This window comes from Lepidochelys kempii, chromosome 3 (genome assembly GCF_965140265.1).
Source record: "Lepidochelys kempii isolate rLepKem1 chromosome 3, rLepKem1.hap2, whole genome shotgun sequence".
Classification (NCBI taxonomy): domain Eukaryota; kingdom Metazoa; phylum Chordata; order Testudines; family Cheloniidae; genus Lepidochelys; species Lepidochelys kempii.
Genome location: NC_133258.1, coordinates 66,351,929 through 66,365,491, shown reverse-complemented (window position 1 = coordinate 66,365,491; position 13,563 = coordinate 66,351,929). Strand labels below are relative to the sequence as shown.

Below are 13,563 nucleotides of genomic sequence, written 5' to 3'. Positions count from 1 at the left end.
AACAGCTAATTCAGACCCCTTCATTTTGTATGTATAGTTGGGATTTTGTTTTCCAATGTGCATTACTTCACATTTATCAACATTGAATTTCATCTGCCATTTTGTTATCCAGGCACCCAGTTTTGTAACTCTTCGCCGTCTGCTTTGAACTTAGCTGTCTTGAGTAATTTTGTATCAGCTGCAAATTTTGCCACCTCACTGTTTCCCCTTTTTCCTGATCATTTATGAGTATGTTGAACAGCACAGGCCCCAGTACAGATCTCTGGGGGAGACCACTATTTACCTCTTTCCATTCTAAAATCTGATCATTTATTCCTACCCTCTGTTTTCTGTTTTTAATCAGTCACTGATCCATGAGAGGATATTCTCTCGTATCCCATGACTGCTTACTTTGCTTAAGTGCCTCTGGTAAGGGACTGTGGCAATGGCTTTCTGAAAGTCCAAGTACCCACTGGATCACCCATGTCTACATTTTTGACACCTCAAAGAATTATAATAGATTGGTGAGGCATGATTTCCCTTTACAAAAGCTGTGTTTAGTCTTCCCCAACAAATCGTGTTCACCTATATATCTGAGAATTCTGTTGTTTACTGTAGTTTCAACCAATTTGCCTGGTACTGTAACTGCCAGGATGGCCTCTGGAGCTTTTTTTAAAAATTGGCATTACATTAGCTGTTCTCAGGTTAGCTGGTACAGAGACTGATTTAAGTGATAGATTACATACCACAAGTAGTTCTGCAATTTCATATTTTAGTTCCTTCAGAAATCTTGGGTGAATACCATCTGGTCCTGGTGACCTATTACTGTTTAATATAACAATTTGTTCCAAAACCTCCTCTACTGACAACTCAGTCTGGGACAGTTCCTCTGATTAGTCACCTAAAAAGAATGGCTCAGGTGTGGGAATCTCCCTGTGACATCCTCTGCAGTGAAGACTGATGCAAAGAATTAATTTAGCTTCTCCACAATGGCCTTGTCTTCCTTGAGTGCTCCTTTAGCACCTCATTTATCCAGGGGCTCCGCTGATTGTTTGCAGGCTTCCTGCTTCTGATGTACTTAGACATTTTTTGCTGTTAGTTTTTGAGTCTTTTGCTATTTGCTCTTCAAATTCTTTTTCTGGCCTGTCTAATTATACCTTTACATTTCGCTTCCCAGAGTTTTTGCTTCTATTTTCCTCAGTAGGATTTGACTTCCAATTTTTGAAGGATGCTTTTTTTCCTCCAACCACTTTGTTTACTCTGTTGTTTAATCATGGCATTTGTTTGGTCCTCTTACTATTCTTTTTAATTTAGGGGTATACATTTAATTTGAGCCTTTATTATGGTGTTTTTGAAAATTTCCTATGCACCATTTCACTCTTGTGAGTATTCCTTTTAATTTCCATTTATCTAGCTTCCTCATTTTCATGTAGTTCCCCTTTCTGAAGTTAAATGCTACTGTTGTAGGCTTCTTTGATATTTTCCCTCGCACCATTGGTGGATGTTAAATTTAATTATATTATGGTCGCTATTACCAAGCGGTTCAGCTATCTTCTCCTCTTGGACCAGATCCTGTGCTCCACTTTCTGTTAAGTCTATTAGGACTAAATCAAGAATTTGGCTCTCTCCTCATGGGTTTCAGGACTAGCTGCTGCAAGAAGCAGTCATGAATGGTGTCTAAAATCTTTATTTCTGCATGCCATCCTGAGGTGAAATGTACCTAGTCAATATAGGGGATAGTTGAAACCCCCCATTATTATTGATTTTATTTTTATAGCCTTTCTAATCTCCCTGAGCATTTCATAATCACCATCACCATCCTGATCAGGTGATCGGTAGTATATTTCTACCACTATACTCTTATTATTGAAGCCTGAAATGTCTATCCATTGAGAGTCTGTGGTACAGTTTGATTCATTAAATTTTACTATGTTTGACTCTACGCTTTCTTTCAGATACAGTGCCACTCCCCCACCAGCATGACCTATTGTGTCATTCTTGTATATTTTGTACCCTGGTATTACAGTGTCCCATTGACTATCATCATTCCAGCAAATTTCTGTGATGCCTATTATATCAATATCCTCATTTAATATCAAGCACTCAAGTTCACCCATCTTCGTATTTAGACTTCTAGCGTTTGTATATAAGCACTTATAAAATTTGTCTCTTTTTAGTTGTCTGACAATGTGATATAGTTGAATGGGACTCTTTTTCATTTGACTGTTTCTCTTCAGTTCCTATTTGTATTTTATCTACTTCTGTCCTCTCCTCTTTACTACGATATAGAAAATCACGGTTAACAGATCCTCCCCTATGGACTGTTTCTGTTGTAACCGTGTGCTTCTTCACACCTGACGGCTTTCCTCCAGCACTCGGTTAACAATTCTTCTATGACCTCTTTAGTTTTACATGCCAGCAATCTGGTTGCATTTTGGTTTAGGTGAAGCCAATTCTTTCTGTGTAGGCTCCACCCTTCCCAAAAGCTTTCCCAGTTCCTAATGAACCTAAACCCCTCCTCCCTACACCATCATCTCATCCATGTATTGAGACCTTGCAGTTCTGCCTAATTGGCCCTGCATATGGAACTGGAAACACTTCAGAGAATGCTACCATGGGGGTTCTGGACTTTAATCTCTTACATAGCAGCCTAACTTTGGCCTCCAGGACCTCTCTCCTACCTTTTCCTATGTCATTGATACCTACATGTACCATGACCACTGGCTCCTCGTTGCACTGCACATAAGTCTGTCTACACGTCTCAAGAGATCCACAACCTTCCTATCTGGCAGGCAATTTACCATGCAGTTCTTCCAGTCATCACAAACCCAGCTATCTATATTTCTAATGATTGAATTCTCTATTACCTGTCTCTTCCTAATAACTGGGAGATACCTCCCTGGGAGAGGTATCCTCAGTGTGAGAGGGTACCACGACATCATCTGGAAGGAGGGTCCCTACCTTGGGTCATTTCCCTCCACTCCAGTTTGATGTTCTCCTTCTCTGAGACTTTCATTCTCCTCAACAGCACACAGGCTGTTAGACTGGGACCACTCTATTGTGTCCTGAAAAGTCTCAGCTATATGTCTCTCTGTCTCCCTTAGCTTCTCCAGTTAGCAACTCTGGGTCTCAAGAGCCTGTACTTGGTCTCCAAGGGCCATGAGCTCCTTGCACCAAATGCACACATATGCCACCTTCACATACGGCAGGTAATCATACATGTTGCATTTAGTGCAATAAACTGGATAGATTCCATTCTGCTGCGGGACTTCTGCCTGCATTCTTTTTACTCCCGCAGCTATTTTTGTTTTATGTCACTTTTGTGGATGCCATGGTATCCATCAAATAGAAAGTGAAGACAAGATTGCTGCTACACTTAGTATTTGAAGGATTTTCATTCTTTACATGTATATACTTTTTAACTATATGCCAGTGGATCAGAAACAAAATTTAGACCTTTTTGAAAACTGGTGAAAATCCAATTTTTGCATCTACTGCTTATCTGCTGTAATTGTTGGGCCTTCAGCATTCTTCTTCTGCTCGTCCTGTCTCAGGCCATGATCTTGCACATGGGCAGACCCATATCGCCATACAGAGCTCTGCCGGCTTCAGCAGGACTTTGTAAAGGCACAAGTCTTTTTTCATGTATTCAGCCTTAGATTCTCAGGAGACTCCAGGCACAAGCACAACTTTCTATTGGTATGTTGGCGGGCTGCAATTGATCCAGCCAGGATTGATTTATCATGTCTAGATGTGACAGTGCTCTCCTGTCGACAGGGTGACCAGATGAAACGGACAAAATATCGAGACAGATGGGGGAAGCAAAAAAAAAATGTGGCCGGAGCCGAGTTGCCGAAGCCAAAAAAAAGTGGCTGGAGCCCAAACCCTACCTGTCGACTCCTGTACTCCACCACCGTGAGAGGCGCAGGCGGAGTCGACGGGGGAGCGGCAGCAGTCGACTCACTGCGGTGAAGACACCACGGTAAGTCAATTTAAGTATGTTGACTTCAGCTACGTTATTCATGTAGCTGAAGTTGCGTAACTTAGATCGATCCCCCACCCTAGTGTAGACCAGGGCTATATGTTAGAGAAAGTCAATTAGCCACATGAAATAGAACTCTTGGTGCAGATCCCAGGTTACCAAGTGCTACTGTTCTAGAATACAAACATTGCATACAAACATTTCGGATGTCTGTTTTTTTTTTCCCCCCCCAGGAGCTGATTCTGCATGCTAAAATCTTCCTTTTTTTCTTTTTTTACAAGTTCACTTTCTGATTTCATTTGTCTCATCTTGGTCAGACCATATTCTACTTTGTTATGCTAATATTAATGCTAAGTAACTCAATTAAATTTAGAGGAGTTGCATGGCAGAATTCAACCTTATCTACAGGAAAATTCAAGATGTCAAATTTAGACCTGCTGCATGCAGCTGCAATGCCTACGGAAGTCTCTTGGCTGTGATGTAAAAATGGCATAAGTTTGTCACAAAATGTGTTCTAGTGGCAAAGTTATTTTAACTTAATCTGATTTCATAATTCTGTGTTTCCCTGTGATTTTTTGATGGGGAGTATGAAGAAGATGCTTCAAGTGAAGTTCCCCTCTGAAAAGTGAGTCTAAATGGGAATTTCTTTCTCAACACATTTGCTCCATGTTTATATTCAGTCATATCTGCTGAGTTTTTTATGAGAACTTCAGTGACAAAAGTAAGTTTTTACTATTTCTCTGAGTACTGCAGAGCTAAGCCACAGTTATGGGTGAGAGGTGGGTACTACCTGGCTGAGTTTCATCAGTTATTAAATACATTCCAGTTTAGGGCCAAATTCTGCCCACAGAAACCTCATTGCACTTTCTTACATAAGTAATACTTTATATTAAAATGCAATTCTACCATGCAAAATGACTTAAAATGGTACCTTTGTTGTGTCTTAATGATTCCAGATCAAATTTGCTTTAATTCCAAGTAAAAGAGATACCTGCTAACTGATTAGACACTGTGGTGATGAGTGCTATCCAAAAATCCTTAGATAAGCATCTAATTCAGAAAAAAAACGTTTTACTTGTAAATATAGTAAATTTAATTTGGTGCAACTGGAGCCATAGGGAATTTCATGATACCATTTTCAAAGTCACTTTCACAAAAAACCGGAACTGTAATAGTTACATGTTTATATAAGATAAATAATATATTTTCATGCTACATTTTTCCTCAAAACTGGTTCCAAAACATCCTTCCCTTGACTACAGATGTCACCTGTATGTAGAACTGACTGAAATTTTGTAAACAATTTTTTTGTCAAAAAATGGCCTTTTGCTGAAAAAGTTTAATGAAGAAATGTTGACACTGTTGAATTTCTTTGTGAATAATTGGTATGCTTTAATTATTTTAAACTAATACATCAAAACTTTTGATTTACTGGAACCTGGGTTTTCAGAAAACAAAAATGTTCGATATGTTTTAGAAAAAAGGTGTTGAAAAAAATCACGTTAGAAAAAAGTCTATTTCACTAAATCAAAAACAAATTTGATTTTTGTAAAAACCCATTTCCATTTTTTCCCATCAATTATACCTCTATAATATAGTCTAATCTACAATTTACTTGTGTTAATTTGTCCAGATAGACTACAAGCACTGAGATCTTTTAAATTAAAGACTAAATTATTTTTACATAGGTATTTTGAGATGTCAGGTGGCTAATTACTAGTCGTGGTGTTTAGATTCTTAACGCATATATGCTATTACTGTATATCTGATACATTTATATATAGGTATTTCTTAAAAGTGGACTTTTGACCTAATTAGCTGCACTAGTTCTATCACCTATACTTATTTATTGGGTATTCTTGGTGCTCTGAGGACTATGGGAGAAGGCATTGTACCCATACCTCTTAGTCTACCAGACTAAGTCTACATAAATGTGGGATGTGATGTGTGCCTAAGACCCCATCCAAGGTGGGGTACCAAAAAAAAAAATCCAAGAAGCTTAAAATGATGTCGGATTCATTAAAAGAGTATACATGACAAATCAGATGTCAAGAATTATAACATTCAAAAACCAGTCAGAGAACACTTCAATCTCTCTGGTCACTCGATTACAGACCTAAAAGTGGCAATTCTTCAACAAAAAAACTTCAGAAACAGACTCCAATGAGAGACTACTGAATTGGAATTAATTTGCAAACTGGACACCATTAATTTAGGCTTGAATAAAGACTGGGAGTGGATGTGTCATTACACAAAGTGAAACTATTTCCCCATGTTTATTTCCGCCCCCTACTGTTCCTCACATGTTCTTGTCAACTGCTGGAAATGGCCCACCTTGATTATCACTACAAAAGGTTTTTTTTCTTTTCTCTCTCTCTCGCCTGCTGGTAATAGCTCACCTTACCTGATCACTCTCGTTATGGTAACACTCATTGTTACATGTTCTCTGTGTATATAAAATCTCCCCACTGTATTTTCCACTACATGCAGCCGATGAAGTGAGCTGTAGCTCACGAAAGCTTATGCTCAAATAAATTTGTTAGTCTCTAAGGTGCCACAAGTACTCCTTTTTGCGGATACAGACTAACAGGGCTGCTACTCTGATACATGACTTTGTTACCTCAGTTTCACAATTTTTTATTTTTGATATACATTTTAAACAATAAAAGTGAGGGGATGCTAAATTTGTGTGGAACGTTATATAACACTGTAACTATAATACCTGATGTCTCTTAAAGGAGGTACAGCTAAGAGGTATCATGATACTGACGTGGAGAACTTACAGTCTAAGGGTCTGCTTGTGCTGTTACTTTGCTGGTTGTAGAACTCCAGTTGATGTTCGTGGGAGCTTAGTGCAGAAAGGTTAGGCCTAATTGTTCTAATTCTATATTAAATGGCAAAAAACTATGTTAACACAGAGTTAAGGTTACTTGGTGGTATATCATCCCCCGCAGAATGCTGAACTGAGCAAAACCAGGAAAACTTCTGAAAACCAGGAAAAGCAGCCCATGCAGCCCTTAGTTCTGTTCTTTCAGCAATGCTCCATATGCCCCTTTACTACACATAACTTTATTTGGCTAACCCTGAAATATATAAGCTCTTCACCTTCTCTGACAACCCATTCACTGTCACTCACAGGATTCCAACAGAAAAAGGCAAAAATGGAGGGGAAAAAAGTGCCCATGTCATCTTCCCTCTGTCAGCAGTGCCTCAATATACACATAGCACATGCTCACAATAGCCCCTGGCGTGAACGGTCACAGATCCTGGTGTACTCACAGCCTTAGCCAACTCCCCAGAAAGAATACCACATGTGTACAATTTCAGAACAACTTTACAACTCCCCTGTGCTTACTCACTGGATACCATCAACACTTTCACTTAACCATCATAAAAGCATTAGAATCCTCTCATATTCCACCTACTCTGGAGCTGCAATGGCCTGAAGGAAATAAAATTCTGGCACTGAAATCTCTTTTAATTTTAAATTATGGGTACATAACATGCATCTCCCATAAACCTATCCTGGATTTTTAGCTTCTTTACCCACTAATGATTTGCAGGATTCTCAGTTTGAAACCAACACAAATTAGACTGACAAACTTTCCGAATTTGGCCCCATCCTGGAGTTGAAACCAAGTAGAAGCCCCCTGCTGGTAATCCAGTTGATGCCAGTTGGGATTCAGGCATGCAGAGGTGTCTACCAATGCAACCAATTGCAGGATCAGGATCTTTGAGTAAGAAGCTGAGAAATAAACAGGACGCTCCATCGGAAAAGGGAGGCTCTTAAATTCTCACTGTAAACCTAACCTAAGGAAGTAGTTTCTCTCCCAGCGCGAAAAGACAAACCCTTCGGAGCACAAAGCAGCACAACCACGAAGCACACAAAGCGCTAGTGTTGCGCCGCCTTCCCCGTGGCTCTGAGCCCCCCGCTGCCGTGCCCGGTACGACGCGCTGTCATTCACACCTGTGCAGCGTGGGCACCGGCGTGCTCCGGTTTGCGCCCGAGCTGCAAGGGTGCAAATGCCTGACGCGCAATGAGGCAGGGCAGGGCAGGCTCCCCCCGCGCGGGGAGACGGGATTCCTGGCATGCCGGGAGCGAGGGGGGCCGCCAGGGCGGCGCGCGGAGGTCGTCCCAGATGCTGGGCGCCTGGCAGAGTGTCCTCGCTCGGCCCCCGGAGAGCAGCGGGACGCCGGGTGAGGCGCGCTCCGCTCCCCGCGAGGAGGGGGAGGGGACAGCCCCAGAGCGCCCGTCTCCTGTGGAACTTACAGCGCGCGCGGCGGGAGGAGGAGGAGGGACAGGTGGACGCGCGCGCGCGCGCCCGCGGCCCAGCGGGCGGGGCGAGGCGATAACCCTTGCGGAGCTGCCTGGGAGACCCCGGGTTTGGGGCTGCGCCAGCGCGCGCGGCGCCTCTCCGCCCCCCCCACCCCCCTCCTCCCGGAGCCGAGTGGAAGGGGCTAGGGTTGGTGCCAGCAGCGGCGTGAGCGCTCGAGCGGCCGCCATTTTACGCCAGCTCCAGCACACTGTCCGGACACGCCGCGGGAGCGGAGAGGGGCAGCTCCTCCGCACGCCGAGCCGCCAGCCGCCCCGCGAGCCCCTTCGCTCGGACTTCGCCCCTACAGCGACAGGTCAGACACCAGGCCGGGGCGGGCCGGATCCGCGGCCGGGGCTCCCTCCGGGCAGCAGCAGCAGCAGCCGCCCCACGAGTGGGGCGGGAGCGGGCCTGGGGGCTTCGGGTGAGGGGAGCCGGCTCCCTGGAAAATGGAGTCGGGCGGGGAGTAGCACGCGGGACCCAGGCCGCGTGAGCCGCTCCGGGGAGCGGGGGCCCGGCTGGCAGCTGCTGCATGATGGGCGGGGGAGCTGCCTGCTTTCGTGGCCGCTCTTGCCGGGCGGGGGGCGGGCGCCCCGAGCTGGTGGCCGCGCACTAGGCCCCGCAGCGGGTGGGGCGCGTGGCTTCGCCTCATTGTCCTGCCGGCCCGGCAGGTCCATTCATTGCCATGAGGCGCCGGGCCGGGCCCGCCGGCGGAGGGGCTATTTGGCTGCAGCCTCGGCGCCCAGCGTGCGGGATCGAGCCTCGCGTGCTACGGCTCACGGACTGGGGGGCCGAGTGGCGGCGGCGGCGGCGGCTCTGCCCAGCGTGGCGTGGGAGCCGGGCCGGGCCAGCGCATTGTTTCAGGGCCAGGGGAGGCGGCGGCGGCGGCGCAAGGAGGCGCGGCGAGCTCCCCGTGGAGAGGCTAGATTGGGCCCGGGGTGTTGCAATTGCTGGCCCGGGGGCTGGGGTGAGAAGGGGAGATGGCTCGGGGGGTGAGGCTGCTCCTCGGAGGGAGGGAGGGAGGGGGAAGTCGGTCACTGGAGGAAGTTGTAGGACATCTGAACGCGCAGCAGAGCACGTGTTTCCATTGGGCTCATGGCGGCTACCGCCGCCCCCGTGGGTGCGGACTGGGAAGCGCTTTGTTCCTCCTGCCTGCTCGGCGGACCCCGAAGTGGAGGCGGGATGGACCCCGACCCAGTGCACGGCCAGGCGGGATGGTCCGTGATTTACTCCCAAGGGATGGGGGGCTTGAAATAGGCGATCGAGGTGGAAGCAGCAGTGAGTGTCAGTGACGGTATCGCGCGGTAGCGGCTGCTGCATGTGGCAGGTTTGCTCTTCCTCCCTTCCCCCTTCCTCCCCCGCCATTGGCGTCTTGCTCCATTTCTAACTTGTTCAGGGCTTCGTAGGGAGTGTTAGAGAGACAGAGAGGGAGGTGAGTCAGAGTGTCTGGCTGGCTGGATTGTGTAAAACCTGCAGTGAAGGCTACCCCAACCCCTATAGGTTGTGGTGTTAGGGTATTCCTTTGTGTTAGTGCTTTCTTTTGAGGATTTTTGTGGATCTTCCGAAATCAAAAAATAGCAGGGGAGTGGTCTGAGAAATTTTTGGAAGCATAGAGCAGGCGGTTGCATGTATTGTCACTTGAATTGTTCTGCTTGAAGATTTCTAGCTTAATTATGATGCTTATTGCGTTTGAACAGATATCTGGAAACATGGCTACTGAACATGTTAATGGGAATGGTACTGAAGAGCCCATGGATACTTCTGCTGCAGTTACCCATTCTGAGCATTTCCAGACATTGCTTGATGCTGGTTTACCACAGAAAGTTGCTGAAAAACTAGATGAAATTTACGTTGCAGGTAAGATGTAAAACTTGCAAAATCACTTTCGGTTTTTTTATTGGACTCTTCTGGCTTTGGGCTAAAATAGCAACTTTTTGTGGTTTCCAAAAGTATGGGGACTGCAGTCGTATCTTTTAGTATTGGTTTATGGATTTTTTTTAAAATCAAATATTGTAACTGATTCCTATTATTACCAGTAAATAAGTCTGGGACCAGTCATTAATGTCACTTGGAGTGGGTAGGTGGGAAGGAAGGAGGTAGATTAACCAGATGGGTAGGTATAAAACAATACCTACACCAGCTGTTGCTAACAGCTGTTCATAGTAGAAGCAGGTGATGTGCTTGGTGCATATTAATAGTTGTAAGTAACTTTTCAGTAACTGAGGCACTGGTTATACTCTCTTGTTGTAGATCATACTCTGATTTAGTATTTGGACTCTTGGATGCAGAGGTTGTGCTGCTTAAGTATTGTATTTGATTTTGATTGTGGTAGCAATTTCAGTGCTTATGTCTGAGCTAGAAGGTCCCTTTTCAAAATGTACCAAGTTACTGTGCTGTTCAAGCTATAGTCTGTTGCTGATAAACAATTATGCATTCAGTTCAGGATGATGAAAATAATTTTGGCCCATGTAATATCTGGATGCCTTATGGTAGTAAAATAAGTACATAAATGCAATAACTATTTCAGTAAATACCTTTGTTTTTTATCATAATGGGGAAAAGGTAATCGTTTTTTATCATGTGGATGAGTTAAGGAGGAATGGTAGGTTGTGTAATATGAGCCTTTTTACTCGTTACAGAAACTCAATGATTGATCTTGGACCACTAAAATTTGATGAATATGGTTAACCAGAGATTGCTGCTCAAATATAATTAGTAATTTTTTTTCTTTTCCCTAGGGCTAGTTGCACACAGTGATCTAGATGAAAGAGCTATTGAAGCTTTAAAGGAATTTAATGAAGAAGGTGCATTGGCAGTACTTCAGCAGTTTAAAGACAGTGATCTTTCACATGTTCAGGTAATGTTAGGGATTATGCAATATCATATATAACTGGAAGAACAAACTGCTACTAGATTGGCAAGAACCGTACCTAAGTCTTGTCAGTAGTCTGTGTTTTGATGTGTAGAACTTTGCGCAATTAGGATCAGATAATCACTTTTAAAACAAATTGGGCTCTGAGCTTCAGATCTACAAATATGAAAATGTCAACTCTTTTTCAGAACAAAAGTGCCTTTTTATGTGGAGTCATGAAAACATATAGACAGAGAGAAAAACAGGGGACCAAGGTGGCAGACTCTAGCAAAGGACCAGATGAGGCAAAAATTAAGGTATGTGTCTGAAGTTGTAAACTATATGATAGTATCCACTCTTTTTTTTTAAAAAAAAAATTAAAATGTCAGACCTGGAAAAATAAATATATATATATATATATATAATTCTTTCAGTAACTATGCTTTGCTTGGTAAATATTGTTAATTCAGATAATTCATGAACTTGGTAATCACAAATACCTTTTTTTTGTATTTTGGACTAGAAACTTTTTATTAAGTAAATAGTAGCAAATTCTTCATATCCAGTGCATGTATGATTTGCTTACTTTATTGGAGTGAGCTTTAATATTAAATGTAAAAAAAACCCCTTTATATATAAAGACATGCCTCTTTTAGGTTAAAAAGTACTGTGTGCTACGATTCCATAATTAGGGGCAAATGTTTCCACCAAAAGTTCTTGCGCAAGTCAAGAAATATGGGATTTTTTTGAATATAAAGATCAAATCATACACCTTGTTTTTAATTAAGGATAAATCTGTTCTTTGTTACCCAGACTTAAATAATGAAATTTAGCCACTTGTTGTAAAGAGGGTAGCAATAGTGCTGTCTCTTTTTAGACACATCCAGTGGATTTGTGAGTTAGCCCAATTATAGATCACATGATTTGTTTGTAAAATATATACAAAAATTAACTTAAACAGTTTCAGTGCACCTAAGTCTGTCTCAGCAGTAAAAAAGCATATCAGAAAAATTAACTCTTGATGTCGAAGGACCCTTGATCGTAAAGGGACTCAAGTTAAAAGTTAAGCTTTACCCAAGCATGCTCTAAATGGGTGCTTAGGAAAAGGAGAACAGTTTGTAGGAGCTTTTTTGTATGAGTGTAGAATGCTGAACTTTGTATAATCTAACATTATGAGTAGTGGGGCACTTCTCAAAACTTTTTACTTTCCTCAACTTGAAAATGGGGGAAAAAGCAGGCTGTAACCTGAGTGTCTTAATTAGAAAACTTTAAGGGTTTACTGGGATTTATATTCCCACTTCTTAAAATTGACTTGCATTTGTAATTTTTCAGGCTGTGATTTATCAACAGCTAGAGTATTAGTTACATTCATTTTCTTGGAGTAATAGAGCTTTTGCTGTTTATGGTTACAACAAGTCAGTGCCATACCATTCAAAATCATTCCACATGGCTCTAGTTGTGAAAATATCAGTATTCTTGATGTAATTAAATTTATTTAATGCACCTTTTCCTCATGGGTGACATTTTATTCTTTGTGAAAATATTTCTGTAATGTAAAAATGTTAGTTTTTTTTCTTTAATCACTTTTATAACAAGGCTGTTCCAGATAGAGACCTGATGAGGTATTTAACGTACCAAATTTAAATAAATATTAAACTATATTTGTCATCCAGTATTCCTGTTACATTAGTATCCAGATGTTCCAGCCAAGGTCAGTTACTTGTGCTGGGGTGCCGTATGTACAAGTAGGAGATATGCCCTGGCCCAAAGAGCTTGTACTCTAGACAAGACAAAGGGTGGGAGAAAGGAAGTAGTATCTGCATTTGACAGGTGAGGTAATGCTTCAGTCCTACAAACAACTCACATGTGCTCTTTAACTTGATATGCGAGTAGTTTCATTGAGTCAGTGGGAATTCATGCATGCATGTGCAGGATTGCACAAGCAAAAACAAGGTGTATCTGGCTGAGAAGTCTCTTTACTTGGTTTCATTTTTACATTGAAAATAAAATGTCCTGAATTTATTCTTATGAAGATGCACCTTGCCTGTTTCTTGGAACTAACTATTCAGCCTCAACCCAATAGTGTTAATCATGTTAAAATATTCAGTATAGTTACACTTGTTAACGGTTCTAGTTTCATGAACTTGTATTGTATTGAAAGTTTCAGAGCGGTAATGTTAACATGGAAATACAGACAGAGATGCCAAAGAAAGGTATCATGAATGGCATGGAGAAAGTGAATAAGGCAGTGTTGTTTACCCCTTCACATAACACATGAACCAATGAAACTTATAGGCGGCAGATTTAAAACAAACATAAGGAAGTACTTTTTCACAGGCTACACAGTCAGCCTTTGAAACTCATTGTCGGGGGATGTCGTGAAGGCCAAAAGTATAATTGGGTTAAAAAAAAAAGAATGAGATGAAAAAGAATGAGAT

The 13,563-nt window shown here is 42.6% G+C and overlaps 1 protein-coding gene across 15 annotated transcripts in view; it reads left to right on the top strand.

The window, feature by feature from the left end:
- SYNCRIP (synaptotagmin binding cytoplasmic RNA interacting protein) overlaps positions 1-13,563 on the top strand; it is an 81,730-nt gene that overhangs the window by 37,314 nt on the left and 30,853 nt on the right. For 5 of the 15 annotated variants that reach the window (XM_073336608.1, XM_073336607.1, XM_073336612.1 and 2 more), the window contains 2 exons: positions 11,013-11,131; positions 11,335-11,442. In XM_073336608.1, the coding sequence (XP_073192709.1) occupies positions 11,013-11,131; positions 11,335-11,442 (227 nt within the window). Of the gene's footprint in view, positions 1-8,300; positions 8,591-9,315; positions 9,553-9,971; positions 10,132-11,012; positions 11,132-11,334; positions 11,443-13,563 lie in introns of those variants that run through there. The other 10 variants (XM_073336602.1, XM_073336601.1, XM_073336600.1 and 7 more) reach the window with 6 other exon arrangements.